Here is a 27,989-nt window from a genome sequence, read left to right as displayed (position 1 = left end):
CTTATGAGAGCTGCCAAAGAACCAACACAGTCTGCTTGATTTGTAAAGCACATTTAAAATATTTATGAATTTTATGTAGAAAGATGATACAAAATACACATATGGTGCACGATCATGTAACAGGAACAGCCCGGTTAATTATAATTACGCGATATAAAAACCAGTGCAAATGTAGACACTTAAAAACACAATCAGACCTATTTACATACAGTAGAACAAAGCAATTAGTAGAAAAAAATAATGTAACAATTACAAATAAAATTGTTCTTGCAATAATACAAGAGTGGCCTTGAAAATACTGTATCAGGCTATAGAAAAATACAGTAGAAAACACTGGACAATAATAAACTTTCAAACTTTCTTCAATGGGGTGGAAGGACGGATTCATATCAATATTCCAACAGGAGACGTTCTTTTAGTGGTCAAACAACTTTGGATCACGGTGGAGGGCAGACGAACCTGATGGGACACAGACACAAAACAAATCTCAGAAACTGCAGCCTGTATCATCACCTTTCCTAAAAGGAAAAAAGTGACTTAAAGTCTTCAGAAAAAGCACATTTTCCATAAGAATAAACATTAACAGAGAAAATAATGTACTAAAGAGGATGGATTCATCCATGAATTATTCACAGTACTCCTTCTAGTCCCTGCCATGTTTGCACAGCCTATAACCTCGCGTGCCAGGAAACAAGTGCGCATGCATCCCCCAGTGGTACACGGCACTGCTTTACTTAATGTCCAAGTGAGTATATTACACTCACCTGGACCATGCAGGTAAAGGGGCGACAAGCAGCTTAAGTACAGCCACGTCCTGTTCTCCTGCAGCCAGCGCTGCCGATAACCAATCATATCTGGAGAACAGGCTGACCGTATCCTCCTTTCCTCTTTAGGGGGCGGGGCTAAATGAGTCTTGCCGACTAGGTCAGGAGATGACAGAGCACAATGGTTTCTGCGGGATTCAATAACATGCTGTTGCCCAGGAAGTGCTTGGCCATCAGACCACAGTCACAAACCTCGACTGCTGCGATCAGACTACACAATGCTGTCTTAGTAATAATTCGAGAACAATCGATCAACAGTGAAATGCACCCTCTCTCTGCCATGTCGGCAAATGTTTACGCAGGAAAGTATTTGCTCGGTAGTTCAATTAGAGATGCACAAAAAGGCTTTGCACCAGATCTGATATTGTGTGGTCTGATCTTGGTATTAGCACTACAACAAGCTCCCCCGGTGCTCTGAAAGAACTCCCTCGGTGATAACTACACTATCACTGTGTGTCACAACCCAGTATTCACCAAACACCTTGCATTTCCAGTGTGCACCGATTCCACCATGTGCAGGCAGGCAAGTCCATTCGGTTGATTAACTCCACCATCCTTGTCCGTTCTCACCTTGCCAGGGTCCCACAAGCCGCTGCTGGACTTTCTCCAGGTGGTGGATGTAGTCAGTCAGCGACGGCTCAGGATCGTGAGAAGGTCCTGCCGTGGCCAAACTGGCGCTGGAGTACGACCTTTGGAAATGAGACGACTGATTTCAAGGCCCAATCCTTTTTTTTGTTGTCGTTTGTCATCTCACCCTTTGCTTAAAAAAGGGGGCACAAACCTGTTGTGTAACCTGAAGGGTGATTTGGTTGGTGGGACAAGGGCTGCCATGGCATCTCTGTTTGGCGGCGAGTCGGCAATTATCCGTGGTTGCTGTTGTCTTAAAACTTCAACTTTGTTTCCTGCAAGGGACATTTAGACATACGAGTCTTAAAAAAAGGTCCCAAAATATATTTTCAGCCTATGTGTCATCTCTAGATTCTTATAGAACAGCACATTGGATTATCGCAACAAAAATAAATCCATGATTTGAGCATGAATGTACGCTGATCTTACCCGAGAGATGCCCATTGACAGTTCCAGACAGAGATAATCTTCTGATTGCTTTCTGCCATTTCCTGGTGAGGAATCTCATTCTAGAGAAAGAAAAAAATAGATCATGTGATCACTGCACGCACAAAGAGCGAGTGCAGTTGACTCAACTTTCTACCGTCTTGTTTTCTACCTTGAGACGGCGATAGCAACTCGCACAGCGGCCCTGAATCGTCCAAGCGGTGTGCGCTGGGAGGAGAGAGGGGGAGACGTGTGGACCCCCATGGTGGCGATGAGACACAGCGTGGCCTGCTCGCACTCCTGGAAACCTCCCAGCAGCAGCAGCAGGTAGCGCTTCTGATACACCAGCGCCTTTCTGAAGCTCTCGGCACGCAGGTAGCGCTCGTACAAACGCTGCACCTGCAAACCAAAACGCGACCGCAGGCACGTTTTACAATTACGCAATTGGTAAAAGGGGCAACCCGTGGCCCAAGCGAGTCTTCTGGTGACCTTGCTGTTGCTGGTCAGGTCACTCATGGGTCTGTTTTCAGAGTCGGTGGAGACCTTGGCGAGCTCGGACTCGGTGCGCCGCAGGTGTCGCTCCAGGCTGGCGAGCGTGTGCTTGAGGGAGGCTTTCTCCTGACTCAGCGAGGTCACACGCTCCGTCAGCTCAGAATTCTCCTTCAGCAACGTTTCCAGTGTGTCAGGTGATGGCTGCCTCTGTAGTAACACGGAAGGTAAAAGCATTGCTTTCTTTTTAACATTAGTCAGACAGCAAATAAACAGTAGCTGTGATTCCATAGCCCTAGAAGTGAGCAAAATCTAAATATGGCAATAAAACAGTGGTAATAGAAACTCCTGCAAAAACCTCTTGTTGTTGGCTGTAACCAGCGGCTGCACTGTACCTGTTGGTGCTTTGGTGTCCCGCTGGCCTGGCGATGGTGTGAAGACGGAGCCTCATTCTGCTGCCTTGCTGTCTGTCCACTGAGCCTCTGAGCAGCCATCTCCTTCTCTTCTCTCTGCAGCTCAGCCAGTGTTTGCTGCAGCTCCTGCAGTCGCTGCTGGTCCTGCCGCCTCAACAACTCCAACTCACACTGGAGACACAATTTACAAGGAGTCATCTGCGTGTGTAAGAAAACTCTGGATGTGGATATATTGGGCCAAGTTTATGAGAGTTTACCAGTTTGCTGTTGGTGCAGTCCTGTCGTTTCTCCCTGTCCACCTGCTCTTGACGCACCTTTGTCCTCTCCCTTTTCCACTGCTCCTCTCTCTCCCTCTCCTTGTCCTTCAGCAGTCGCACTCTCTCCTTCAGCTCGACGAGCTGCGCCACGTGGTGCCTGGCTCGCTCTCGCTCCAACTCCAGAGCGTGGCTGGCTTCCTGCTTCTGCTCCTTCAGGGCCTCCACAGCTGCACGATGTCGAGCCGCGGCCCCCTGCAGCTTCAGCAGCTCCTCCCTCCTCAGCCGGTCCTCCTCCTCCCAGTTCCTTTTGCTCTGCAGGTTCTCAGTCCTCAGTTTGTCGACAGTGGAAGCCAGGTCCTGGCCCTGCCTTCGCTCCTGCTCCAGCTGAGTGCGCAAGTCGCAGATGAACCGCCTGTCTGAGGCTGCGTCCTTCTCATGCCTGTGACTGAGTTCGTCCACCTGCCTGGAGCGATGGTCTCGTTCTTCGTCCAGCTTCCTGTGGGCGTTGCGCAGCTTTTCCGCCGAGCGGGACTCTGCTTCGCTGAGGAGTCTCTCGAGAGAAGTCTTTTCCTGCAAGCTGAGCTCTAGCTTAAGAGTGTAGCATTGGCGCTCCTCTTCTAGCTCTTTGTGGGTGTCCTCCAGGCGTTTCTCCAGCAGCACACTGCGGGACTGCTCGATCTGAAGCTCCTGTCTGAGATTGCTGCAGGCCACTCTCTCCTGCTCCACCTGACCCCTCAGAGTCATGACCTCGGCCTTCTGCTGGCCAGTAGACGCCTGCAAAGCCTGGAGGGAAAATGTGGACTGACGTTCAGAGGACTTACAGGGAGATTCTCTTTCTTTGTTTTAATTTGGCAATCTGCATTTGTAAGAACCTTTATTCTGCGAGATTGTCCAACAATTTAGACTTTGTCAAACATGTCTCTTGGCCTCATCTTACCCCTCTCTCTTCCTCCTCCTCTCTGTTCTTGCGTGCACTCACAGCTCTCTCCTGCTCCAGCAGCTGTTGGAGTTCCTGAACTCGACTCTGTTCCTTCCTCAGAGCTTCATCACTCCCATCAACAGCCAGTCTGGGGAGGAGCAGAATTTATTTAGACCCCCCAAAAAAATGTATGAGGTTGTATTGTCTGAGAATAAGAGCCACCAGCCATGGTGGGCAAAGGATAGCAACGCTGGTTTGTGTACCTGAGAGACTGCATTTTGCTCTTTTGCTCCTGCTGAATGTTGTGAGCACATTGAAGTTGTTCCTGGCTTTCCTCAAGCTCCGCCCTCAGCTGTGACTCAACCTGCTCTCTGCTCCAACCACTTTCACCTCTGTAGTCAGTCTGAGTGTCAGAAAAAAATGGTATTTTACACCGATTGGATCGCATAAGAAATGTTATTTGTGTTAAAATGTGAGACATAAATTAAGAACAGCACAATACTGACTTGTGGTTGTCTCTGTGCCATCCTGCAGAGCATCTCCCGCAGAGCAATCACCGTCTCCTGCAGCGCCCGCTTCTCCTGCTGCCAGCTCATGGGTGGGTGGCTGGTTGGCTTGTCACCGTGGTCCATTAGGGTGGCACCATCACCCGTGTGATACTGAGTCTGACTTGAGGAGACCAGATTTACTTCTGGGGCATTTTCCTGGCTCAAAGCAGTGGGCCGACGCTGGGACAAAGTCAGAATGCGGCAGCTTTCTTGGTACACCTTCTTCAACAGGCCCTGCAAAGCCATGGAAGCAGTAACTTAGCAAAGTTCAGACCTTTGCCATCAAGATAAGCACCGAGCGTAAAAGGGGCCTACCTGCAGCTCAGGTGATAACAGATCCTCGCTGTAGCTCATACTGCCGGCAGCACTGTCGGTGTTGACCGTGGGGTTTATTCCCCGGCACCGAAGATATTCCACAAACTGTGCATCCAGCCTTTCAGTCTGTTCCAGTTCCACTCGCAACCTGGCGCCCAATTCTGAACTCACGTCTAGTGTGATGAGAAAGGAAAAGAGGAGGTTTTCAAAGAGGTCTGTTCTTTCTTATAATAAGCAATAATCTCCATTAAAAAGTCTCTGCTGCTGAACCAAAAGCTCCACATGAAAAATTAAGTGCAAGTAAAGTCAGCGTCCAACTCCTGTTCAATTAATGCATCATTGAGGATAAAACAAGGGTCGCTCATGTGACTCTAGACACTTTGTGAACTATTACTTTTCACCAAATGCATCACAACTAATTATGCAGAACAATTGTGTTAAGAAGCAAAAGCACCAAAACTGCCATGTCCAACAACTCATGTGAGACACAAGTAATTATTATGTTGCGGACGGTGTAGAGGTACTTACTACTGCCATATCCATCACTTGCCCACTCTGGTGCTGACAAAGAGGAGGTGGAGCCAAGAGGAGAAGGAGGTCTTGTGTGATCGAGTTCTTCCAATTCCTGCACCTGTGAAATTTAAATAAGAAAGTTCAGACCACATCTGAACAAAAAGCTCCTCAAACAAATATATATCCCAAGTGACCTACTCTGTCGGTGCCCAGCGAGTCAAGCACTGAGAAGTTGTCGGACATTGAAACGGAGCCTGGTGAGTGTGAAGTTCTCGAAGGTGGATCTGGTGTGATGGTCCTGGAGCGCGGTGGCTCCATTGCAACCCTGGGGGAGGTCTTGGTGTAATTGGCCAGTTCCAAACCCGTGTTGTTCAGAGTGCTGAGCTCAGAAAGACGAGAGCCGGCAGCGGACACCTGGAAACGCTCTGCCATTCTGTCTTCGGAGCATTCTATTCTCCTCAGAACCTCTGGAGAGCTCAGACAGTCTTCGCTTTGGGAAAGACTCAGAGCCTCCTCAAAAGCTCCATGAAAAGCATCTGCAGATGGAAAGAAAAGAGGAGGAGAGGCAATCAAAGAAAAGAGTCTGTAGCAAAATTCAACTCAACTTTAGCTCTGTAAAACTATAATAGTTGTATCTTTTTTCCGCTTTTTGAAATCAAACCAACCTGCAAATGCATTTAAGTGAAATACATGTAGAATATTGTAAACTCACTTCAATGAACCTAAAAAACGAGCTACAATATGTGCAGCGGATTAGTTACACTGTTATCCTCCATGTATTTGCAAAAGTGTCACTTTTTCATTTCAAAAGAATGAGAACAACTCAATTACTGGTAATCTTATATCCATGGTGTGTAATACAAATGCAAATACTAACCCTTCCGCCTGTGAGTAAGTGTCTCCTGCTGATGATACAGCTGTTTGAGTTGCTGTAGTTCTCTCCTCTGACTGGATAGTTCCTCTCCCTGTGCAGCTAGGTCATCTTGCAGACTTTGAAGTTCAGTATTGAGCCGCTGGTTGTCGCTCTCCAGGTCGGCTAAAGCGTGGTCTTTGATCTAGGGAGGAGAGGCATCAGAATAAAATGCAGCTATTCATTGTAATTTCACTGCAGGAACAAAAGCCTTCGAGGGGAAAGGACAAACTAAAACAAAGGAAGCTGTATTTTCTCACCTGTCCTTCCTCCTCTAGTTTGTCAGACCTCTCTCTGCTGCTGCTCAGGCTCTGTTTCACCGCCGTCAGCTCTGCCTTCACGGTTTGATACTTTGCCTTGAGAGCGCCCAGCTCACCCTCCTTTCCTCTCAGGGCGGCATCTGCTTTGGCCAGGGTCACCTCAGCATGAGTCTAAAAAGCAGAGCAGCTAAATAAACATGGAGCCAGCATTGACTGAATCCTGCAGGCGCGAGGGCTCGTATTTAATTTGTTTGCAGTTGACGATCTTCTTGAATGAAAAGACCAACAGATGGCATTCCGTTGCACTGTAAAATGAGATTTAATCTGTTCCACATGTTCTCACTGGGTTGTTTTTTTTTAAAAGTCTACTGCAACATGCAATGTGTACCCGTGCAACGTTAGCACAAGATGACCATAATGGCTATAAAAAACGCTGAGCTCAGAAAGGTTCCAGACCAACGAAGACCGAAACATGCAACGCCTACAAATAAGTTCTTACCGCACATCCTGCAAAATACAGAGAGAAAAAACAACAACAACAACAAGAACCCAAGTTTTAACGAACAGTTAAAAGTCTCTCCGACTGCTTCCTTATTTTCAATGTCACTTCCCCTTGAGGAACGTCTGAGGGGAGTTAACCAAAACCAGATGTAGTCAGGCTCAGAGTTGCAAGCACAAATCTGCTACAGAAGTCAGGCATTTCCTGTCAGGAGAGGGTCACATTACGCGGAAGCACTTTTATCTAAAAAAAAAAAAAAAAAATCATAATTTGTCCAAATGAAAAAAAAAAGAATCCAAAATTATGTTAAAAAACAAATTACCCTCTTCTGTTTTTTTTTTAAGTGCAAACAAATCTCTTAACACCCTACAAAACTTTGTTTCATGTATCAATTAAAGGTTTCAATACCAGATTTCAAAAACAGACTAACCTTTGCAAAAATACATTTTATTTTGTAAGAGCCACTCACCAGCACTTCCTTTTGGGCCTCTTCTTGAATGGTCTCCTTCTCACTGAGCTGAACAGTCAGATCCTGAATACGAGCTCCGAGTGAGGTGACTTCCTGTCTGAGCCTCTCCATCTCCTCCTGGAGCTGCTTTTCCCTGCACCTCAGTACGTTGCGCTCAGCAGAGAGCTCCCCCTTCACCGCCTCCAGGGTCTGAATCTTGCTCCTTTCCTCGGCCACCAGCTCCTCCATGTCCACCACCTCGGCTCTAACCTCCCGGACTTGTCTCTCAAGGGTGATACTGGTTTCCCGCAGAGCCTCCATTTCGGTTTTCATCTCCTGGCGCTTTGTCTGCAGGGAACGGATCTCGCTCGAACTCCCTTGTTCTCTATTTTGGAGTTCCACGACCAAGGAGCTCAAGTGCTCGTTTTTCTCACGCAGAGCTCTTGCCTCCACCATCTCCACTTTGCAACCGTCCCACTCTTCTTCAGACAGCTTCCTCCTCTCCTGTTCTTGTTCCATTTGCTCTTTGACGTCTTCCAGCTCGGCTTCTTTGAGAGCAAGGCGGCCTCGGAGTTCCTCTGCACTCTCGCATTCAGCTTTCAGTCGTTTGCCCAACTCCTCCCCGTGTCCTCTGTACTCTTCCTCCTGGGTGAGCAGTAATCGTTCCAGTGCTTCTTTCTCTGCCACGGCTGTGTCCAGCTGGCTCTGCAGGGCCTTGATGCGAGACTGGTGTGAGCGAATTGAGGCAGAGTGAGTGAGGCTGAGCTCTTGCTTGAGGCTGTTTGGTTCTCCGGGTCTCTGCTGGTCCTGGATGGTGCACAGGTCCGGCTCGGGGCTGACTGCCGGGGAGGGGTTGATGCTGTCGCCGTCTTGGGAGTCGCTCACTTCGTGCAGGTTGGGGCCCAAGGTGGCGAGTTCAGCCTGCAGCGTGCTTATGACCTCGTGCAGGCGCTCCTCTTCTTCCTGTCGGTCCTCTCGCACGCGCGAGACTTCCGACTGCAGGTGTTCCACCTGAGAGCGAAGGTCCTCCAGCTCAGCCTCCAAGACCTTTTGGTCGAGAAATTGTAAGAATCAGACCATACTCTACGGCAACGCAATGAAACAGTTTGTGCATTTTCTAACCTCGTTGTTCTTGGTGCTCTCCAACTCCAGTTTTTGAATCTCATTACTGAGGTGGTCGATTTCCAGGTTTTTCTCCTGGAGCAATGCGGAGGAAAGCATCTCCTCAACTGGAGCATCCTCATCGTCTTCTGCCTCCATTTCCTTCTTTTGAACAGAAAGAGCAGCTACGTTCTCCTGCAACCGAGAATGTACACAACGGTCACGATTTAAAGCTGACTTCTCGAGAAATGAATGGGAAGGAATATTATTATATGCATTTGTTTGAAAATGAGCCATAGGGGAAAAACACGCTCACTTAAATGATGAAACTTGCTGGCTGTTTTTTCTTGATACAAATGTAACCAAGTAGGTAAGTGAACTCAATGAAGACGAGCACATACCGTGAGATCATCAATCTGTTCTTGGAGCTCAGTGACATGGTCTGAATTCTGATTGGTCACGTGCTCCAGCTGAACAGTGAGATGTTTCAGTTCAACCTCTTTGAGACTCAGGTCCCTCTGCACGCTCTCCAGTTGACATTGCAGGCTCTCGACCTATGAGGTATAAGTTTGCTTGTGATGAGGACAATTTTTTTCAATGGACAGATTTATTGCTTTGCTGGTGTGAGCCTAGCAGCTGAAAATCTCGACAATTTTGAAATTTGAATAGCGAAAAGGCTGGGTTCAAGTTTGCTGCAGCATGTTTGCACCAGAGGGGGGCACACTGGCCAAATAAATGCAACGAGCACAATCTAACCTAGATACCATGCACTGGCCTCTGATAAAATCCTACAGACCTCCTGCTCTTTGCTGTGCAGGCTCTGCTGAGCGGCATCCAGGGCATCCCTAAGCTCCTGTGTGGGGTCACGTGCATTGTCATGGTAACAGTGCCTCGTCTCATCCAGTTTGGACTGCAGGGCTGAGATCTGCAGCCTGTTTGAAACCTGCTGCTGCTCCAAAGCCTGTTTATCCTAAAAAAGACAAACAAACAGGCAAACAGAAAAACAACAGTTGGTTCACATTAATATAAATATTCTGTTCATATTTAGGGAGTTTTTTTTATTATTATTATTATTATTATTTATTTATTTTTACCTGTATGAGCTCCTGTTCTCTCAACTTGACTCTGTGAAGCTCTTGTTCCAGCTGGAGGGTGGCTCGATTACCCTCAGTGCTGTTCAGAAGCGCTTGCTCAAGTTCTCTGATTCGTCCTGCTAGCTTGTCAATTTCGTCGTTGCGTTCATCCAGGTCACGCTGGGCTTGCTGATTGGCTGTCAGCAAAGCATCGTGGTCATCCGTCTTATCTCTGATGATGGCATGCAGACTCTCCACCTACAGACACAGAAGGGACAGCATCTTATGACAAAAAGCCTACAAGGTTACATGAAGCGGCGAAGCATCATGAATTGTAGAGAAATAAGCCATTCATTGTAATGAGCCGCTGATGCTACACTACAGAGTTAAGCCATTCCAAAGAGCAAATGAGAGACAGGTCAACTATGAAACAGGCAAATGAATATTAGCCAATGAATGAATGAAGAAATGGGTTTGGATGGAGAATGAATTAATCTGAGGATGACACCGCGGAAAATGGGGAGGTTCACTTCACACCATGCAGAGGAGACAGGGGAGCTACAAGTTTGCTAGGGTCAGATTTCATACCTGCAGGATTAAGTCCTCAAACTATGGCAATCCGTTTGGCACAGGGACAAACACACGGCAAGAATCAGGCTTGTTGGCAAAAGCATTCGACACTTAAAACGTACACTTCAGTTATCTGGTCCTCAATCAAGTCAGTGATGCATACAGTAAGGTCTTCTCTCACATATGCACACACACACGCACACACAGAAGGCTAAACAAAACAAACACCCTAGAAAAACAATACTTTTATCTTGATGCAGGATTACTGCGTATATGTCTACGACATGCTGGGAAATAACCAAACCAAACTAAATCAATGCCCAATTAAATAATTGGACCTTACCCTGTGTCCTTTGCCATCCACACCAGCTGTCTGTCTGAGCTGAGCCTCCAGTCTGCGGATCTCCTGCTGGAAATCATCTCTTTCATGTTCCCGCTCAATGGCTTGTTCCTGCAAAAAACAAACAGAAACAAAAGCCCAAAAAGGACAAACGACATTGAGCGAATGCGTCAGGAGGACTGAGCGGCCACATTCACGACGACGCCTCACCTCGATAAACTGCCGGTTGTTTTTCAGCTGCTTCTCAAGCGCCTGCACCTGCTGGCTGAGGTCTTCGGTGTGGCTCTTATGGTGCTCTTCCGTCTCCAGGCCCTGTGTCTCCTGCTCCTCCAGCTCCCTCTCCAGGGCCTTGAGTCGCTGCGACAATAAGCCGGTGTCCCTCTCTGCCTGCCGCTGCAAGTCTATCCTGTCTTGGGCCAAACGCTCTGTCTCTGCCAGAAGAGCTTGGGGAAAATAAACAAAAGAAAATAAATAAAAACATAGTGGAGGATTTAATACAACGGCACTGATGCAAATATGTAGTACGTGAAATAATAAACAAGCAAGTAAGGCAAAAGGTAAAGATTGTAAATGCATGTATTATTGCACATACTATTCTTAACCTTCTGAAAAACAAATTTTAATTTGTACATAAAGCAATGAGGCTTTTTTTTTTTAAGAGGTTAAACTGAAACAACATTCTTGACAAGCTACCGGCAACAGTAGTGTCACAAACGGCATCCCGACACAGCACTGCAAATGTAAAAAAAACACACACCTCCCCATCAACACACTCATACTTCACTCTGACCACAAACCTGCAGCAGGAGCTAAATTGAGCCAATGGCCTACGGAGCACAGACATTATATTACATAAGACAGTGGCCAAGCTCGCTCACCTCACGAAAGAGGTCATGTCAAGACTTTTACAGGCAAATGGGAATTTTCCAAGGTTTTGCTGCTTGTTCTGCCCTGCTCACCCTTCTCCCTCTCGCCGAGGCCGGCCGACAGGTGCTCCTTCTGGCGCAGGACGACGGCGTGCTCCTCACCGAGCTCCTGATGCTTGGCTCTGAGGCTCTCCAGCTCTGCAGCCAGGCCCTGCATCTGGTGCAGCTTCACCTTCAAGTCCTCCAGCTCCTCCACCAGCCTCTCCTCCAGGGCGTCCTTCTGCTGCAGGGACTCTTCCAGCGCCACTTTGTCAGCCATGTATCCATCCACGAGGCCTGAACACATTGCGCCAAATAAAGTGCTCGTGCTCAGTGCGAGGAAAATCAGGGGTCGGGGAATGAACGGCAACTTGACAGGGTGCGTTGAGTGAAATAGAGCATATAGTAAACAAGCACGCAGCGCCCACCGTCTGCCTTGTGCAGTTTCAGCTGGAGCTCCGTCTTCAGCTTCGCCTCCTGGTCAAGCTGCTCCATGACGAGCTGGTGCTGCTCGAGCAGATGGGCAGAGTCCTCCTTGCCCCTGGAGAACTTCTCCTCCAGCGAAAGGTGCACGTCATGGGTTTGCTCCAGCTGGGTCAAAATCAGAAACAGGAACAGTAGTAGTAGGAAAGCTTTTCAGTGGGTTGAGTTATTTTATTATTTTTATTTATTTATTTTTCTCTTTTGTTTACCTGCTTGTTGGCCTGGTTGAGGAGTTCCAGCAATGTGTCCACGGCCTGGTGGAGTCGGCTGCAGGCGCTCTGAGACGCCTCCTCGCCCCCAGGTGTGATCTGAGCATCTGAAATCAGCAGACTCTCGCAGAGCATGTGAGTCAGCTCAGGGTCATCAGATGACGAGTCTGTGACCAAAATACCTACGGAAATACAGGGCCCAAAAGAATTGTTTCATTGATGAGAGCAGCACAAAAGCCCTATAGACACTGATGTACCCAATCAAACCATTTGAGAAGCAGCTGGGTAAAAACATGACATAATTCACATGGTTCAGCATGCTCACAAACTATGTAAACAACAGTGATCTATGGGAGAAGAAGAGTGTTTTATTTAAAGATACGAAACAGACCTGCGGTTTGTGAATCTTTATTCACAGACTGAATCTCTGACGATTTGGCTCTGGAACATATCTTTTGTCCAATTAGTTCCTCAGTCGCAACTGTGCTGCGTATCATCTCCATCAACACTTTCCTCAGCTTTGTGTTGGCCTGGTCCAGCTTGTGTCTGTCAATATAAAACACAAAAAAAGGATTTAACACAGAAACAACAGAGCAAAGTACAAGTCAAGGTTGTTAAAATAGCCTCTTTCTGCATTTCAGCTAAATACAAAGCTGGTTTTCAAATATTTTTCCCCCATTCAGATTATAAAAGATGTTTATAAAGAATTTTAAATGGTGACAAGAAAAAAATACAATCACGCAGTTGAATTACCTACAAAAGTGAGGCCCTTTTGATCAACTTATCTTTTCCTGCCTAATCAAAAATTTCTGTTCAGATTCAATTGACATTTAAAACCTCACTTACGATTCCTCTTTAGCAGCCCGCAAGTCATCGGTGAGCATCTTCACAAGGTTGCCTCCCTCCTGACCCTCTCGCTCCCTTCGTTGAAGAAGGGTGTTCAGAGTTTCCATTTCTGCTCGCTTCCCTGAGAGGTCTGACTGCAGACAGCCAACCTCTGATCGCAGCTGGGAACACGGACAAAGGGAAATCTGTTGAATGCGGCAAGATTCAACGCGGCCCCTTTAACTGCTTCTCTCCCACCTGTCATGACGGGGAAGCCCAGAACTTGAGTTACGAATGACTAAAACAGGCTTATTTTTAACTTCCAAAACTACTCTAATTAAACCAGCATAAAACCCACAGGTGCATCATCAGGAGGCGTCGGTAAAAGTCCTGGTTAGTCGAGGTGGGTCCAACTGAGGTGAACTAAATCTGCTGCTACCAAGTTTTTAAATCTCTTTCTGTTCCTCTGCCGCTTGACCGACTCTCTTTCAGCGCGTCTTCCCTCTCTTTTACCTTCTCCCTCCCGCCGAAGCGGCCACCTGCCTCAGCTAAACAATGCCGCTGCCATGGCAACACCCCCCGCCCCTCTTCAACTTCTCTTTGATTTCCACTTGTGTGGGTGTGAGAGTTAATATCTCACGACTAAACAAGACAAGACGCCATGGGAACACAGAATTAAAGTACAAAAACAACTTAAGTGAGACAACAGAAAATTGGTATTGTCATTGCAAATTATTATTGTAAAAGATCATACACTAATTGCTGTTTCTTGTCATCTTAACATTTAATACTGTGTGTGTGTCTCTGTGTGTGTGTGTGTGTGTCCAGTACCTGGGCAACCACAGCATCTAGCTGCTGCAGCTGGGCAGTGAGCTGGCTCATCTTGCCAGTGTAGCTGCGCTCCTTCTCTTCCTGCTCAGACGTGAAGCTCCGCCTCAGGTTGTCGAGCTCCGCCTGCTTCACCCCCTCAAACTCCGTCTTGACAGAAAACAGTCATGTCGGCGCGTTAACAAAAAGATGCGCGGCTCCAACCGCCACCGCAGCGTCGAGGTGTGGCGGGGCGGCTTTATTCTTTTGCTCCGCCAAAGAGTTCTCCGACCGCAGCTCGCTGCCGAATACTGACTCGCACATTGCCGATGGTCAAATGCCAGATATCGGGAAAAAGTACCTTCGGCCTTAAAACCTTCTACATCAGAGGATAAAAAGCTTAGATCCATCCATTTAGCCACTGCTCAGATGAGAGCAACACAAACACGTGTACAGTCGGGCAGATTCAGAGGAGTGAGACAGACGGACAAGAACACTTCTCCATATATGATGGTGGGATTATGTGAGAACTGGGTTTGACTAAAGCTCCAGTGGGACAGCGGCCAAGACAAAGCACTAACCCCAGGAATCAACTGGTACAGCTGGAGATTTACACACACACACACACACACACACACACACACACACACACACACACACACACACACACACACACACACACACACACACACACACACACACACACACACACACACACACACACACACACACACACACACACACACACACACACTAATCCCGAGCCATTACATAATGTGGTTTCAAACTGGCGTGCAAAATAAAAATACAGGAGAAACAAAAAAGAGGGGATTGTTATATTTTGACACAATTTAAAATCATTACTTTATGAGGGAAGCATGGTTGAGCAGCTTTAAAAACCTTGAGCCCACCAGCACTTTCATCCTTCTATAATAACAAATGTTTTTTTTTGTTGTTTTTTTTTTTACCTTCAGTTGATTAATCCTGTCTTGCAGCCTCTCCTCTGATTGGACTTTGAGAAGCTCCACCTCTTCCAGGAAGTGCTGGCGCTGTCTCGATGACCCCTCTTCAAGCTCCCTGCGACATGCCTCCAACTCTCGTGCAGAGGCACCCCTCAACTCCTGCAGCACAAAAACAATGTCTCCATTTAAATTGCGGTAGAGCATTTGGCACAGTTCTCCTTTGGTCCAGTATCCTTTCACTGGCATCTGATGATTAAGCATCATGAAGGCGAGGCAACTTTAAAATATACTGTGAATTAGTGTTCACATCTTGAGTTTTAAAACAGAAAAACCTAACCGTTCATAGCTACTGTATCTATTTACTCACACTCAACAAAAACAACAAAAACGTCTCTGTCATCAAAAAGAAAAGCACAAGTTTAATGGATGATGACTGCAAATTTGTGACACTACTGTGAGAACAACAAAGAAACAAAATCTAGTTTAAAAAAAAAATAACTCACTAAGCCAAGACAGCTACAAACTATCACAAATGTACCTGTAACTGAAGTTGGTGCTGTGTGATGAGTTCCTCCTTCTCACTGTTGCAGCTTTGTGTGAGCTGCAGCAGAGCAGCACTGTGCTGCTGTTCTAGTTCTAAAACCTGGAGAAAGAAGAAATGTGGAGAAATACTTTATGCAAAGTTATTACATGTAAAAATGAAAAAAAAAAGTTTAAATGTATCAGAAAATAGACTAGAAATTTCCTTGTGCTGAAAGTGTGCAAGTCCGTACCTGCTTCTTGAGGCTCTCCAGCGCTCTGCAGTGGTCAGTATCTAAGGCCTCCTTTTGAGCAGTCAACTCAGACTGAGAACAAGATGCAGTGAAGGAAAACAGTTTAAATTTCTAATTAGAAATTCCAAGCAGTTCAAAAAAACACCTGTATTTCTCACCTTGTGCAGCTGGCTGAGTTCTGCTGCCATGGCACTGAACTTTTCAATGTGCACCTGAGCCAGTTCCTTCCTTAGTTCCTCCCTGAGTGTCAGCTGCTCCGCAGCACAGTTCTCCATTTCCTGCCTGTGTTCAGACTTTTGGCAATTTAAGTCTTGTTGCTGCTTCTCTTCCAGTTGCCCTATTTCCTCACGCAGTGCCTGGAATTGAAAAGGACAGCAACATTTAATTTGTCTTTCCCCTTTTTTAAGAATCGAGCCAAACTTAAAAGGCAAACGTGAGGACTGAGCATGGCTAGCAGAGGCTATCACGTTCCACTCAAAATGTACTTACTTGCACTTCCTTTAAGTATGTGGCTTCCACCGTCTCCATGTTATCCAACAGTCTCTTCTCAAGCTCGTCCATCTCTTCTTGGTGTTTGCGAGCCAACTCGGCTTCCAGAGCCTCCAGCTGAGCCTGGTTGGTCTCCCGGAAGGCAGCCTCCAGACTGTCGAGGTCTGCTTGTCGTTTGGAACCGAGGGCAACCTCCAAGGCAACAAGCTCGGCACTGTGTTTGGACTCGAGCTCAGCGGCTGCGGCTGCGAGCTCAGCACTGTGACTGGCACTGAGTGACTCCACTTGAGCCTTGTGTTTGGCGTTGAGAGTGTCCCTCTCTTGAGAGTGTTTGCAGAGTAGCGCAGCCCGCTCGCTTTCCAGCTCGGCTTGATGTTTCTCCCTTTGATTGGTTAGAGAGAGTTCATACTTTTGGGCCAAAGTCTGCTCTAACAGGGATTTCTCCTCTTCAATTCTAGACACAAAGAGAAAGAATTTAAGATGCCTTCAACAGGGTAAAAAGGAAAATAAACGGATGACAATTTTCCCAGTGGTGCAAGTAAAAATATGGTGGTAGCAAAAACATGCTGACATTTTGTCCCTCATAACCAAAGCCGAACTGGAGCTCTTAGTGATACTAACAAAAGCCTTCTATTACAATACTTACCATCTGTTGTAACTGGGTTAGTATAACATGTGTATCACGTGTTATAAGATATGCATATAAAGCAATAATAACCACATGAAGTTCTGATAAAACTCACGTTTCTTCGGCTTGGTTAAGCTGGTGCTGAACTTGCTCCTGAAATATTTTGAGCTCTTCAGAAAACTCCCATTTGAGCTGCAGAAATGGGTAAGAAAGCACAAAAGTACAACACATTCACAACTGATGTCAATAATCTGTCCAACTTTTTGGAGATATGCTGACAATTCGTCTACCTCTTGAGTGTGTTTCTGCATTTCCCCTTCGTGATCTTTGTTTACTGCAATCAGCCTGTTCTCCAACGAGTGGACGATGGTCGTTATGGCCTGCAGTTCCTCAATGTGATACCACATTCTTTGCTCCACTTCGACCTGATTCAAAGAGCCATTTGAATTTTTTTTTTTTTTTTTTAAATACTCAACTCCAAAACTTCTGTAAACCTTCTAGAAAGACAGTTAATTACCTCAACTTGATGTGATGCTTCCAAATGGACCCTGTTAATTTCTGTAGAAAGAAAACGAAAAAAATAAGTGTTGGTAAAGCCAAAGTATTGATATGCATTCAAATATTCCCCCCCCCAAAAAAAAACAAAAAACAAAAAGAAGAAACCTTGCAAGTGACGGTCAGAGAGTTTAGCTCTGAGTCGCTCCTGCTCTAACGCATGGAGAGTCTTCAACTCCTGAAGCTCGTTGTAGTAGTGATCCGTCAGGTCCGAGCGTACCTAATTTTTATAACAAAAAAACAGATGGGAGGTCAATGCAAACTATTGCCAGAAAGGCGGGAAACTCAAAAAAAGATATATGGAAATGAAAAAACTCGTACTGAGGCACTAATTTGATTGTTCTTTTTGAAAAAACCTAGGAAAGGCATCAAAAAGTCCATGTTTACCTGCTGCAACTCCTCTTTAAAGGAAAGAGCCATAGACGACTGCAGATTGGAGAGATCCACCAAGTGTTTCTCATCCATCTGAAGTTCCACACTGTCAGGCCCCCCCTATAAAAAATAAAAATAGATATATATTCCTCAAATGTAATGTATTGTTTTTGGAGCATGCTTAGTCAACTAAGCATACTCCAAAACATTAATTTAACAGCTCTGACAGCAATAATTATTCAATTCGTGCCCACCTTTGCCTCTCCCTGTGTGAGGTCAAGATCAGTCAAACTGTGATCTTTATCCTCTTCAACTTGACCTTGAGATAAGAAACTGAAACAAAAGAAAAAGGAGGGAACTGTCAAACAAATACGTTCCATGGCATATTTTTGTGAAAGTTAAACAATATTTCTAAAAATCTAAAATTACTGTGTTGCATTACTATGTTACAAAAGTGTTTCTTGTTGCATGCAACGCCACTCCAAGGGGAACAACAATGGATGCGCCTTCAAATGGTTTTTGCTTTTGCTTTTGTTTTTTTAAATGAACGAATTACCTGCTATTTGTTGTTCTCAACACAGATTCTTCCAACGAATTTTCCACGAGACGCAGCTGGAGCAGAGCAATTTCCTCTCTGTAGGTCTCTTCTGCTACTCGCAATCGCTGCTCAAAGTACCTAAAGGGGAGAAGACCGAAAGAAGACGGGCCATTACTTTCGTGGAACCAAAAAAAAGGGAAGAATAAATGCATGGAGAACTCATTTATGAACCCCTCACCTCCTGAGGTGTTCCATCTCAGCCTCGTTCAACTCTTTGATTTCTTGTTTTTGACGGCTGAACTCCGTCTTTAGGCGCTCAATGTCGTCAACGCGCGATGAGCGAGCGAGGAGCTGCTCCTTTAGCTCTGTGGGAACATGAGAATGACAGCACACTTGATAAAAGGCAGTCCATTTAGGTCATGTCTACATCAAATCAAAAAAGAAAAAAGATGTTTCAGACTAAATCCAACCTCCCAACTCTTGCCGACTGGCTCTCATGCTGTCCAGCTGGCTCCACAATTGACCGATTTCGTCTTCTGAATCCTGTTTGAGCAGTTTCTTCTCTTCTTGCAGGCGGGAAACCTGAAGACAAAAATAATACACACGGACATGAAATGTCTTTAAAATTTGAATAAGAATAAACCAAAATAATAGTTCTGCACATTCGCGTGGGAGCCCGTTACGAGTGTGACCTCACCTCCTTCTGCAGTTGCTGCTCCTTGTCCTCTAGATGGCGTGCTTGCTGTTCCTTCTCCTTCAGCACTGCATCATTGCTGGACACCAACTCCTCCAAGGAGCCTAACCAGAAACCAATACAAAGAAGTGAAATCAGCAATGAGCTCTACAAATAAAACAAAATACGTATGAATGATCAGATCAATGGCCATGAACTTGTATGAAGTTAAAGTGAAAGCCCGCACGAAAGAACAGGAGAGGATGCGACTCACTCGCAGCAGTGTCCCGATCAGCCAAGGCTTGTTTCAGCTCCTCCTCCAGTTTCCGACTCTGCTCCTCACTGGCAACCTGCAGGTCGGCCAGTCTGGCCAGCGACTCCTGCAGCTCTGACTGGATTTGCGACAGAGTTGCCTGGGTTTCAGTGAGATCGCTGCTCTTGAGGCTGAGGGAAGTCTGGGTGCTGGCGAGCTCTGCCCAGGCCGCGCTGAGCTCGTTCTGGGTCTCTGACAGTGATGCTTGAAGGACTGAGTGAGCGCTCTCAGCATCCCTGTCCCACTTTAATTGAAGAGCCTAAAATAACAATTGTGAAACATTAAATGAATAGACTCAAACATGTGACTTGAAAGTAATTTCAACCTTTTTCACGCTTCTTGCATAGCTTTATGTATAGAGACTGACCTGCATTTCATTTGCATGTTTTTCCTCCATAGTAGCTTTCTCCTGAGCAACCGATTTCTCCCACTGCTCCTTTAATTCATCTAAATATACAAAGAAAACACACAGACTCAGCTTAACTCATGCAAAACCATTACTTTTATTATTTTTGTGCAAAACAAAAGAAACAAAAAGTACTTACTTGTCATTTGTTTGTGGAGCTCCTGGACTTTTTGCTGTTGTTCCTGGTTTTGTTTTATGGTCTGATCCATTTCGGACTGATGCCGAGCTTGCATTAGAGCGTTTTCATGGTTAAATTTATCCTGAAGGGAATACTGGACCTTGGAGAGAGCGGACAGGTGCTCCTGCTCCAAGTTTACCTTGGAGTGCTCGACCTGGGACACGTGGACGTCAGTGAGGCTCAGACGCAATGCCTCAAGTTCGCCGGATTTTTGGATCTGTGGGACATAAAAGCACGAGGAAGAATGTGACTTTTAACTGACTAAAAGAGCGTCAGTCAGCCCAGACAGTGTGTGTTATTAGTTTTTTAACAATCACTTTGTTATCTAAACTGATAACTTCGCAAAATATATATATATATATATATTGCTGACATTTTGAAAAGCTTTAGCTGAATATGTCCACAAACACACACAAGCAGTCTACCTGTGCCTGTTCTAGTTCAGCCTGATGCGCAGCCTCCATGCTCTCCCTCAGCCGAACAAGCTCATCATCGTGTTTGGCAGTCAGCTCTGACAACATCCTCTCATGTTCGCGCTCAGTCACCTGCAGAGGGCAGCACAAAAACATGAGAAGGAGAAAAGAATTATTATAAATGATAATAAAAACAATAGATAAAAAATGTTTTAGTTTGCATTCATGAGGATACCTGTTTGATGAGGCCGATTTGCTTCTTCTGCTCCACCTCCATTTTAGCCTGAAGCCTCAGAAGTTCTGACTCCAGTTGTGCGTTCAAATCAAAAATCTGTTGCGTTTACGCAGATGACATATATAAATACATTACTATCTTGACTGAAATTTACAGAGACAAATAAATAATTAATAAATAAAGCTCACAACATGAAAAAAAAAACAATTTATTACAACTATAAAGCTCAAATCCTAACCTTAATCAAAACAGATAAATTATCATAAACTAGCAAAAACAAAAACAAGACAAAAAATATGATCCAATGATTATGCAACAGCAGCTTAAGTGCAGCAGTAATAAGTGTCATGACAAAGTAAAATAAACCATAAAAGTGTTAAAAATAAATGAATAAATAGTAAGACAGAAGTTTTCCCCACCTCTTGGCGATGTTTCTCTTGCATGCTGCTGGTTTCCTCTTTGTGAGACATCTGCAGCCTGTTTGTCACCTCCTCTACAGACGCGGCCTGCTTCTCCAGCAGAGCCTTCACCTCCTCCTCCCACTTACTGCTCTGCTCCTCCAGGTGACGCCTCACCTCAAGCAACTCTTTGTCCTTCTCCTGTCTCTCTTCCTCCCACTTCTCCCTCTCCTGCATCACCTGTAAATACAAAGTTTCGTTTATCGAGTCACACGTCCGGAAGTCACAAAAAAAAAAGAAGAAAAAAGCTTATGCCGCTCACCTCCTCGTCCTTGGCTTTCAGCAGGCTCTCAAACTGTTCCACTTCCTCTTCTAGGACTTGCTCCATTTTCCTAATGCGCTCACCCATCTCCTCTTCCTTTCTCCTGTGCTCCTCCCGTTCGCGCACTGCGTGGCTTTGGGCCTCCTCCAGGTTGGCAAGGTTCTGTCTCAAGCAGAAAATCTGAGATTCCAGTTCATGTTTGTCTTTCTCAGCGTCGTCCAGACTCTCTTGTTTCTTCTCGGCTCCGTCACACAGTCTCTCCACCTCTGTCTGGACACCAATAAGTTGTGCGCGAACTGTCTCGACCTCCTTTGATGCTTCGGCTAGCTCCTTTGTTCTTTGAGCCAATAGTGCTGCTGTGCTTTTCTCTGTCGTTTTCGACTCCTCCAGCTCCAGAGTAAGAAGGTCACACTGTGTCTGAAGAGAAAAAAAAATGAAGACAATCAAATTTTACTTTTTTCAGCTCTGTTAAACAAAAAAATACCACCGCCTGCAAAATGGAGTCATTTCCAAACATTAAAATCAATGATGTTGTACCTGCTGGTTGTGTAGCTGCTTTTCATCCACGCTCGGGCTGGATTCAGCCTCCTGCCCCAACAACATCACTTCAGTGGCCTTTTCCCTTTCCTCCAGTAAGGCACTGAGCTTGTTCTTCAGGTTGTCCTGTTCTTCAGCTCTTGTGTTCATCTGCTCTTCGACACGCCTCCTCTTTTCCTTCTCCGCTTCAAGTTCCCAGTGGGCCTCTTTGAGCTCATCTGATACTTGGGCCCACCTGAACATGCAAACACATTTCGGAGAAAAACAAATTTCTGATCATACAGAATCAGGTTAGTTATTAATAGTTAGTTGATCGACCCTATCGATCGATGAATGATTAATTGATAAGCAGCGATTTTACCTGATAACCTAAATTTCACACTGAAAAGTGTGTAAGGAACACATTATTTAACCCTTAAAAATGTTGAGGGTCCAATGTGACCCATTTTTACATTAGAGAAGAGTAAAAACACCCTAAACATTTATCCTCTCACTTTTAGTTGACATCTAATGGCTCACATTTTCAACTTAAAAAAACAAACGCACTGCCATTACACTGTTAGAATGATATTAACTACCCGTCTAAAAAAATGTTCAATTAATTGCAACTAATCAACTTTAATTTAATCGATTAAATTCTTAATCGACAATTAATTGATAATCAATTCATTGTCAGCATCCCAATACAGAAAAAAAACAGATAACAGGCACAGACATACTATAAGAAAACAAAATTAATTTCAACATACATCCTAATCGTGAAAAACTTTCAAAGGGAAGATGCAAGACTCTACCTGCTTCTGGCCTCCTCCAGCTCTTCAACATTATGATTAACTTCCTCCCTCAACACATTCAAGTCTCTGTCCTTCACATCCAGCTCCTCACGGAGTTCCCGGCACTGCTGATTCAGAAGCTCTTTTTCAAGGTCCGTCCCCTCAATTTGTGTGTCCCGCTCGCCCAAAGAGGAGCCGTGATGCCACTGAGTTATAGACTGAAGGTTTGAGCTGCCGGCTTCAGACGCACCGAGGGAGCTGCGTGGGCTCAAATTGTCGCACAGACTGTCACTTCCTTCAGGGAAACGATTGGAAATTGATAACAGCGGCTCGTCACCCAGCACTTCGCTGTTCAGCTCAAAACTGTAAAAGGGAACAGACAGATAAAGGTCCGGACCGGCCTGTACACTCATCAGCAAGGAAAGGGAAGAAATAAAGATTTCACGAACCTGATGTCTGCAGAGCCGTCCACCTGACTGTAGTATTCAAAACTGTCGTTGGCGGCGAAAGAGTGCGGTCGCTCAGGTAGAGCCGAGGCCAGGTAACGTTCCATCAGGGCATCCCCAGATATTGGTACATAGAGGCTGTTCTGATCACATTCACTTTCCACGTTGGATTTGTCGGCATTAAACCCCTCGTCGCAACCTAAACCAGCTTTTGCTTGGTTGTGCCGATTTTTAGAATCTTTAAGTCGGACAACTTCGACCTCTCTGGCATCCAACAGCTGCTGAACTCCCTCCGGCCCCTCTTCCAGCTCCTCTTTCAGCCTCCTGATTTCCTCTGAGCTGGCCTGCACCTCCGCACACAATCGCCTCTCTGCATCTTCCTTCGCCTGAAGCTTTTGTGTCAGTTCCTGCACTTCTCTGTTCAGGTTCTCCTTCTCTGCTTTGAACTGCTGCATCTCAAGGCACTGAGTCTGGACTAAGTCTAACTGGGTCTGGAGGTCTCGCAGCTGGGCCCCCCTCTCCCGCCTCTCCTCTTCCCTGCCTTTCCTCTCCTCCTCCAGCAAGGAAAGCGCACGTCGGTGTTTCTCAACTTCTTGTGCCAGTTCAGTGGATAAACGCAGAGTATTCTCTCTTTCTTCTTCCAGCTGAGCTCTGAGTTTTTGCAGAGCCGTGTCCGTCTCGCTGTCATTGCTTTGAAAACCAGACTGCGGCTCGGGTGCAAACTTCCTCGGTCCCTCGGCTGAAGCCTCCTTCTCACTGATATCAGCGTAAGAGGAGCTGTTGCCATGCTGATGTTGTGGTAAAGAGCTGCCGACATCAGCACCCCCGTGACTTTTGATGCGCAGAAACTCAACACTCGTCTATGGAAATGACAGGAAATAATGAAAATTTAAGTTTAGATACAGTCCAAGCTAAAAGTCAATCATATATTGAAGCCACAAGAACCCTGTTAGGCCACCATAGTCTTTTGACTGATAACTCACCTGCTGAAGCTGTCTCTGCAGCGCCTGAATCTGTCCGGCTAGTGACTGAGCTTCCAGCTGCACCTGATCTCTGCTGGCCAGCGCCTCCTGTAGGTTGGAGCTGAGTCTTGCAATTATCTCATTACGTTTCTCCACAGCCTCTTGCAACTGCTGTAAGGAGAATAGTGGTATAGCCCAGTGTACAATGAGCTTTACACCATGCCTTTATGACCCAAGCACTTGTTGTGCCTTGCCAAATAATGGACCATGAAATTTCTGTACCTTCAGTTGCTCTTTTCCGGTCAGTGCAACCAGCTCCTCGTCTTTAAAATCTGCCACTGGTGATGGACTTTGGCCCGATACGACAGCCTGGTCGCCCTGCTGTCGGTTCTGCTGCTGATGAACCTCTGATTTTTCTGTCTCTGCGGGTTTCTAAAGGTTGAAAAGCGTTTTTAGAAGTGTCCCACTTTTATTAATCCACCCGACACCGCCGACATTCAAATATAAATGCCTGTTTTCTTCCTTTAATAAGGAGGTAAACAGCCCCACTGTTAATCCTTGCCAGGTTGCTATGACAACCTGCCCTACAGGGTACATGATGGTTAGTGACCCATTTCTCCAATATATGTTTGCAGAGCGCGGGGCACCGAATGCTTGTTAAATCAAGTGCTTAGCCCGTGAAATGTCAAGGACTGCGTTCATGCAAAGCATTTCAGACTTTCTACTGAAAGATGCTGTAGTGGTGGCCTCGATCAGTGGTGTACCTCATGGTTGGTCTTGCTGTTCAGTTCTGCATCTTGTGCTGCTGCACTCTGAATTTGCGAGACAGCCGGGCCCTTCCTCTTCTGCGTCTTTTTCGCCTCCCCCGATGCGTCGCCTTTTGCCCGCTTCTGCCGGTAGCTAGCAAGCTGCGCAGGAAGGACAGCGAGACATAGATTGACACATAGGTGAGGACCACTGAGCACCACCACACTATCAGCATGGTGAGACACAGAGGGCAGGAACGACAGCGAGCCCGAGTCCAGATTTTTCCCCTGGGGTGAAAAACTTTCAATGGATCAAAACTTTGCTGCTAAATCACATTCCAGGACGAGTGTAGAAGCGTGCACCAAGTCAACTGTCCCCACAGCGGAAAAGAAGAGAGACCGGCACTGTAATGTAATCCGTTAATTTGATGAGTCAGAAATAAAGTGCCCGGTGAGGCAAGAAGTACTCCCAAAACTTGCACCCAAAATAGCCTAAATCATAGCTTGGCGATGTATCCAAGTTCATAATGAGGTGACGATGCTAAAAATTCCCAAATCTCCAGAGAGCCACACTAAATCCAAACGGAGTGCAGCTTTCAGAGACATATTCTGATCAACCTCTGAGCAGGCCACAAAATGCCAAAAAAATAATTTAAAAATCAAAATCAAAAAGTACAACACAATAACAGCAAAAATGCATTATGCTTCCTAAGGCATGTTGGGTAAAAAGACAGAGACAAGCAGGCGGTCACACTGGAACTTTTTAAAGAGTCACTCCTTCCTCTGAGGTCCTCCAAGTAAAGCAGCCGACCTGAAAATTTCTCCATGAGGGGGCGGCAAAAAGCGTCCTAATCACAACATTTGACTTTAATTCCAAAAGGAATGGTTTGTAGAAACCCATTTCAGACTGATTCTCTTTCAAATGTGCTCCTCTTCACAAGCACCATCTCTTTTCCCCCCCTCAGCTGGTCCTTAAGCAGCTTAAATCAGATTATAGCCATTTGTACAGTGATAGGGACCCTCATCATCATCAGCAGCAGCAGCAGCAGCAGCAGCAGCAGTCCTAACTGACAATCAATCATTGATTCCCATCTTGCTGGTAGCCCGGTGTCTCAATATATCCACCTTAGAGTAGTTCCTTGATTATCCAGTCGATGTGCATCTTGCAGCATGTAGGAAAAAATATAAGGTGTATCCTACTTTTCATTCAAAAAAAACAAAACCAAAACTCAAGCAAAGTGCAGAGTAGCTCAGTGTGGGGAATGGCATGCGCCTGGACTAAAGAAAGAGGGTGGAGAGCGAGAGACGCAATCACATGAGGAGGAGGAGACTGAGCTCAGAAACAGAATCACGGCGTGCATGCTCAGTTCAATTTGAGATTACATGGCCCTGGGAGATTTACTTGTTGCATTGTGCGATGATGAGTCAGAAATGTGCAAGACAACGCCGTGTGCACATGTGAGCTACTGATGAAAGCACAAAGGTTTTCAAATCGCCTTTTCACTTCATTTTGAACCATGTCACACATCCACAACCACATCACTTCTATTTGAAGACCTGGACTAAAGGATTCATTGTTCTAACCCCCAGTCGTCTTTTGCCTACAAATATTCAGCTTCTTTTCACCTCAGCCATCCCCTGTTGTGTTTCCACCACCATGTTAGCCGCCGCCGCCTGTCACAAAAGCACACATCTCATGTGCACTTATGTTAGCTAAATAAACTGTATATCTCTCAAGGACACTCGCTCACAAAAGGGGAGTCTGACTAACCAGTTGACTGGAGCTTATTGTGGCATAACAGAAGATGCTACTGAACTGCACAACACTGCTTTTGTGCTCCAAGCAAACCCAAGTGTCTGTATGATTTACTGATTTCAGTGAGTGATTGGAATCTATTCCTGTGTGACGACTTTACCCAATTGTCATGACTTATTGAGATAATGGATTCCAAAATCTCACATGCACCGAACACAAGGTTGCATCACTATGGCAACGCCATTCACTGGATGCACCAGCAACAACGGATTGAACTTGACCAAACGACATGTGCTCACTGCACCACCTGACGGCCTGTAACCAGCATGACAGCGTTTAAACTGATGGGTTTTTTTTGTATTCATTAGAACCTGCACTAGTGGTAAGTTTTCCCTTTAAAGTGGAGTGAAACCTCAGAAAACATACAGCAATCAGATAAAAGCAGGTAAAAGAAACCCTGCATTGTTCTCATTGTGTACCCCAGATTAATTCAAATCAAAAGCAATAGAGAAAAATCACCGAAACGTGGAAATCAGATGTCAACACCAGCCACCACTGTTTCTATACTCACCGACTGGTTTCGTGGCATGTTGAAGGATTTCTGTCATAAAGGACAAGGTTAGCTGACTTTGGTTTGGTTATTTCGGAAAGGAGCCGTAAGGAAAAGCTGCATTTCTACTTAGAGAAGGATTTGAATATTTATGGATTCTATATATAATAATGAATTAAATTGACAATGCCCTTAAAAACATATGGGCAGCGATTCATGTTAATAACCCAGGTTCTCAGTGGTTGGCGATTTGATGTAAAAACGATTCCTTTGATTATTGTTTAACGCGAACAGAGCTCAACTATGTCAGCGGCAAGATGAGTTATAAAAGGACACTGGTGTGACTTGCAGAGGCTGTGTCAAGTGAGCATGTGAATTGTGTGTGTGCAAACGAAAATGGAAAAATGTTCGAACTAGAGAAAAAAGGCGTGAAGAGTGTCCTTGTGGCTGTGCTGCACCTCAAATGCCGAGCAAATTCAAAGGCCTGATTCACAGCAAGAGTCATTAACCTTTTGCCATGGACAATTGATTTGTTGTGAAGCACATCAGATAGTGGTTCCCTTTTCCCGCGTCGTACGCTCGGTAAAAGCGCGATTTTGCAATATTTGCATTTTAAGGGTCAAATGAAAACCGCGCAACTGCATATATAACGTGCTACGTTGTTGGTTTACGTACGTTAAACGAATCTATGACAAAAGACTTGGCTAAGTGTAGAGTGCTAGCTTTCAGTTTTAGCATGCGTTACATGTTAGCCACAACAAACCTTTGCTCGTCCAGCCTCTAATTTCCTCCTGCGTTCATCTTCATCCATCTCTTGGATTCAGTAAAACTGCTTTTGGTTTCGGACATAGGTCCTGACGGCAATGATAAAAACAAAAAACAAAAAACAAACACAACTTCACCTCGGTACAAGTTAAGTTAGTGACAAATAAAATCACTTCATTTGGAAACAACTGTCAACAGATATCGTTCAATATGGCCGCCAAGACACCTTAACTCCGCCCTTATCAAGTTTCTTTGACTGAACGGACCAGTCACAGAACGGAATTGTACGTTTTTGACCAGTACTCTTCCCGCGACTCAGAATGAGGTCATACGTCATTTAAAGCGTTGTCTTGCTAACCAATAGCGCAACTGAGTCATGCAGCGAACTTTGGACTGACGGCTTTTGTTGCCAATCAAATCAGGTAAATGCAAAACACT

The 27,989-nt window shown here is 45.5% G+C and overlaps 1 protein-coding gene across 1 annotated transcript; it reads right to left on the bottom strand.

The window, feature by feature from the left end:
- Positions 1-35: 35 nt before the first annotated feature.
- pcnt (pericentrin) lies at positions 36-27,760 on the bottom strand. Its single transcript, XM_076017740.1, has 60 exons — positions 27,550-27,760; positions 26,808-26,837; positions 24,499-24,642; positions 24,017-24,166; positions 23,756-23,905; positions 22,776-23,632; positions 22,348-22,689; positions 21,554-21,788; positions 21,017-21,433; positions 20,716-20,934; positions 20,297-20,392; positions 20,074-20,193; positions 19,610-19,865; positions 19,432-19,511; positions 19,026-19,323; positions 18,776-18,876; positions 18,549-18,660; positions 18,317-18,443; positions 18,097-18,216; positions 17,795-17,873; positions 17,556-17,660; positions 17,277-17,388; positions 17,131-17,171; positions 16,904-17,038; positions 16,729-16,805; positions 15,986-16,439; positions 15,655-15,852; positions 15,497-15,568; positions 15,262-15,366; positions 14,730-14,882; positions 13,786-13,932; positions 12,976-13,136; positions 12,521-12,675; positions 12,130-12,311; positions 11,866-12,028; positions 11,492-11,734; positions 10,743-10,975; positions 10,536-10,643; positions 10,211-10,231; positions 9,644-9,880; positions 9,346-9,519; positions 8,951-9,103; positions 8,571-8,744; positions 7,470-8,495; positions 6,502-6,672; positions 6,209-6,386; positions 5,530-5,867; positions 5,347-5,449; positions 4,819-4,991; positions 4,462-4,737; positions 4,219-4,358; positions 3,974-4,103; positions 3,037-3,819; positions 2,762-2,950; positions 2,367-2,576; positions 2,050-2,276; positions 1,881-1,960; positions 1,606-1,726; positions 1,395-1,513; positions 36-459 (listed from the first exon to the last, which is right to left on the bottom strand). Exons 1-60 carry the CDS (start codon positions 27,595-27,597, stop codon positions 416-418), a joined length of 11,892 nt encoding a protein of 3,963 aa, XP_075873855.1. The 5' UTR covers positions 27,598-27,760; the 3' UTR covers positions 36-415.
- Between the last annotated feature and the right edge of the window lie 229 nt (positions 27,761-27,989).

Source organism: Nelusetta ayraudi, unplaced genomic scaffold, assembly GCF_046127955.1.
Source record: "Nelusetta ayraudi isolate G7.1 ecotype Tasmania unplaced genomic scaffold, CSIRO-AGI_Nayr_v1 ptg000007l, whole genome shotgun sequence".
NCBI lineage: Eukaryota > Metazoa > Chordata > Actinopteri > Tetraodontiformes > Monacanthidae > Nelusetta > Nelusetta ayraudi.
Note: the sequence above shows the minus strand (reverse complement) of the source record. Positions and strands in the feature narration are given on the sequence as shown.

What these genes read in the sequence shown, in the direction of transcription:
- pcnt (XM_076017740.1), bottom strand. Translation starts at nt 27,597, where the DNA reads ATGGATGAAGATGAACGCAGGAGGAAATTAGAGGCTGGACGAGCAAAG. An exon ending in CGGGCTGCTAAAGAGGAATC is followed by an intron (nt 12,676 to 12,975) that starts GTAAGTGAGGTT and finishes TTATATTGACAG; the next exon opens with ACACAAGCTGGACCAGGCCA. An exon ending in GCTTGTGGGACCCTGGCAAG is followed by an intron (nt 460 to 1,394) that starts GTGAGAACGGAC and finishes GTGTCCCATCAG; the next exon opens with GTTCGTCTGCCCTCCACCGT.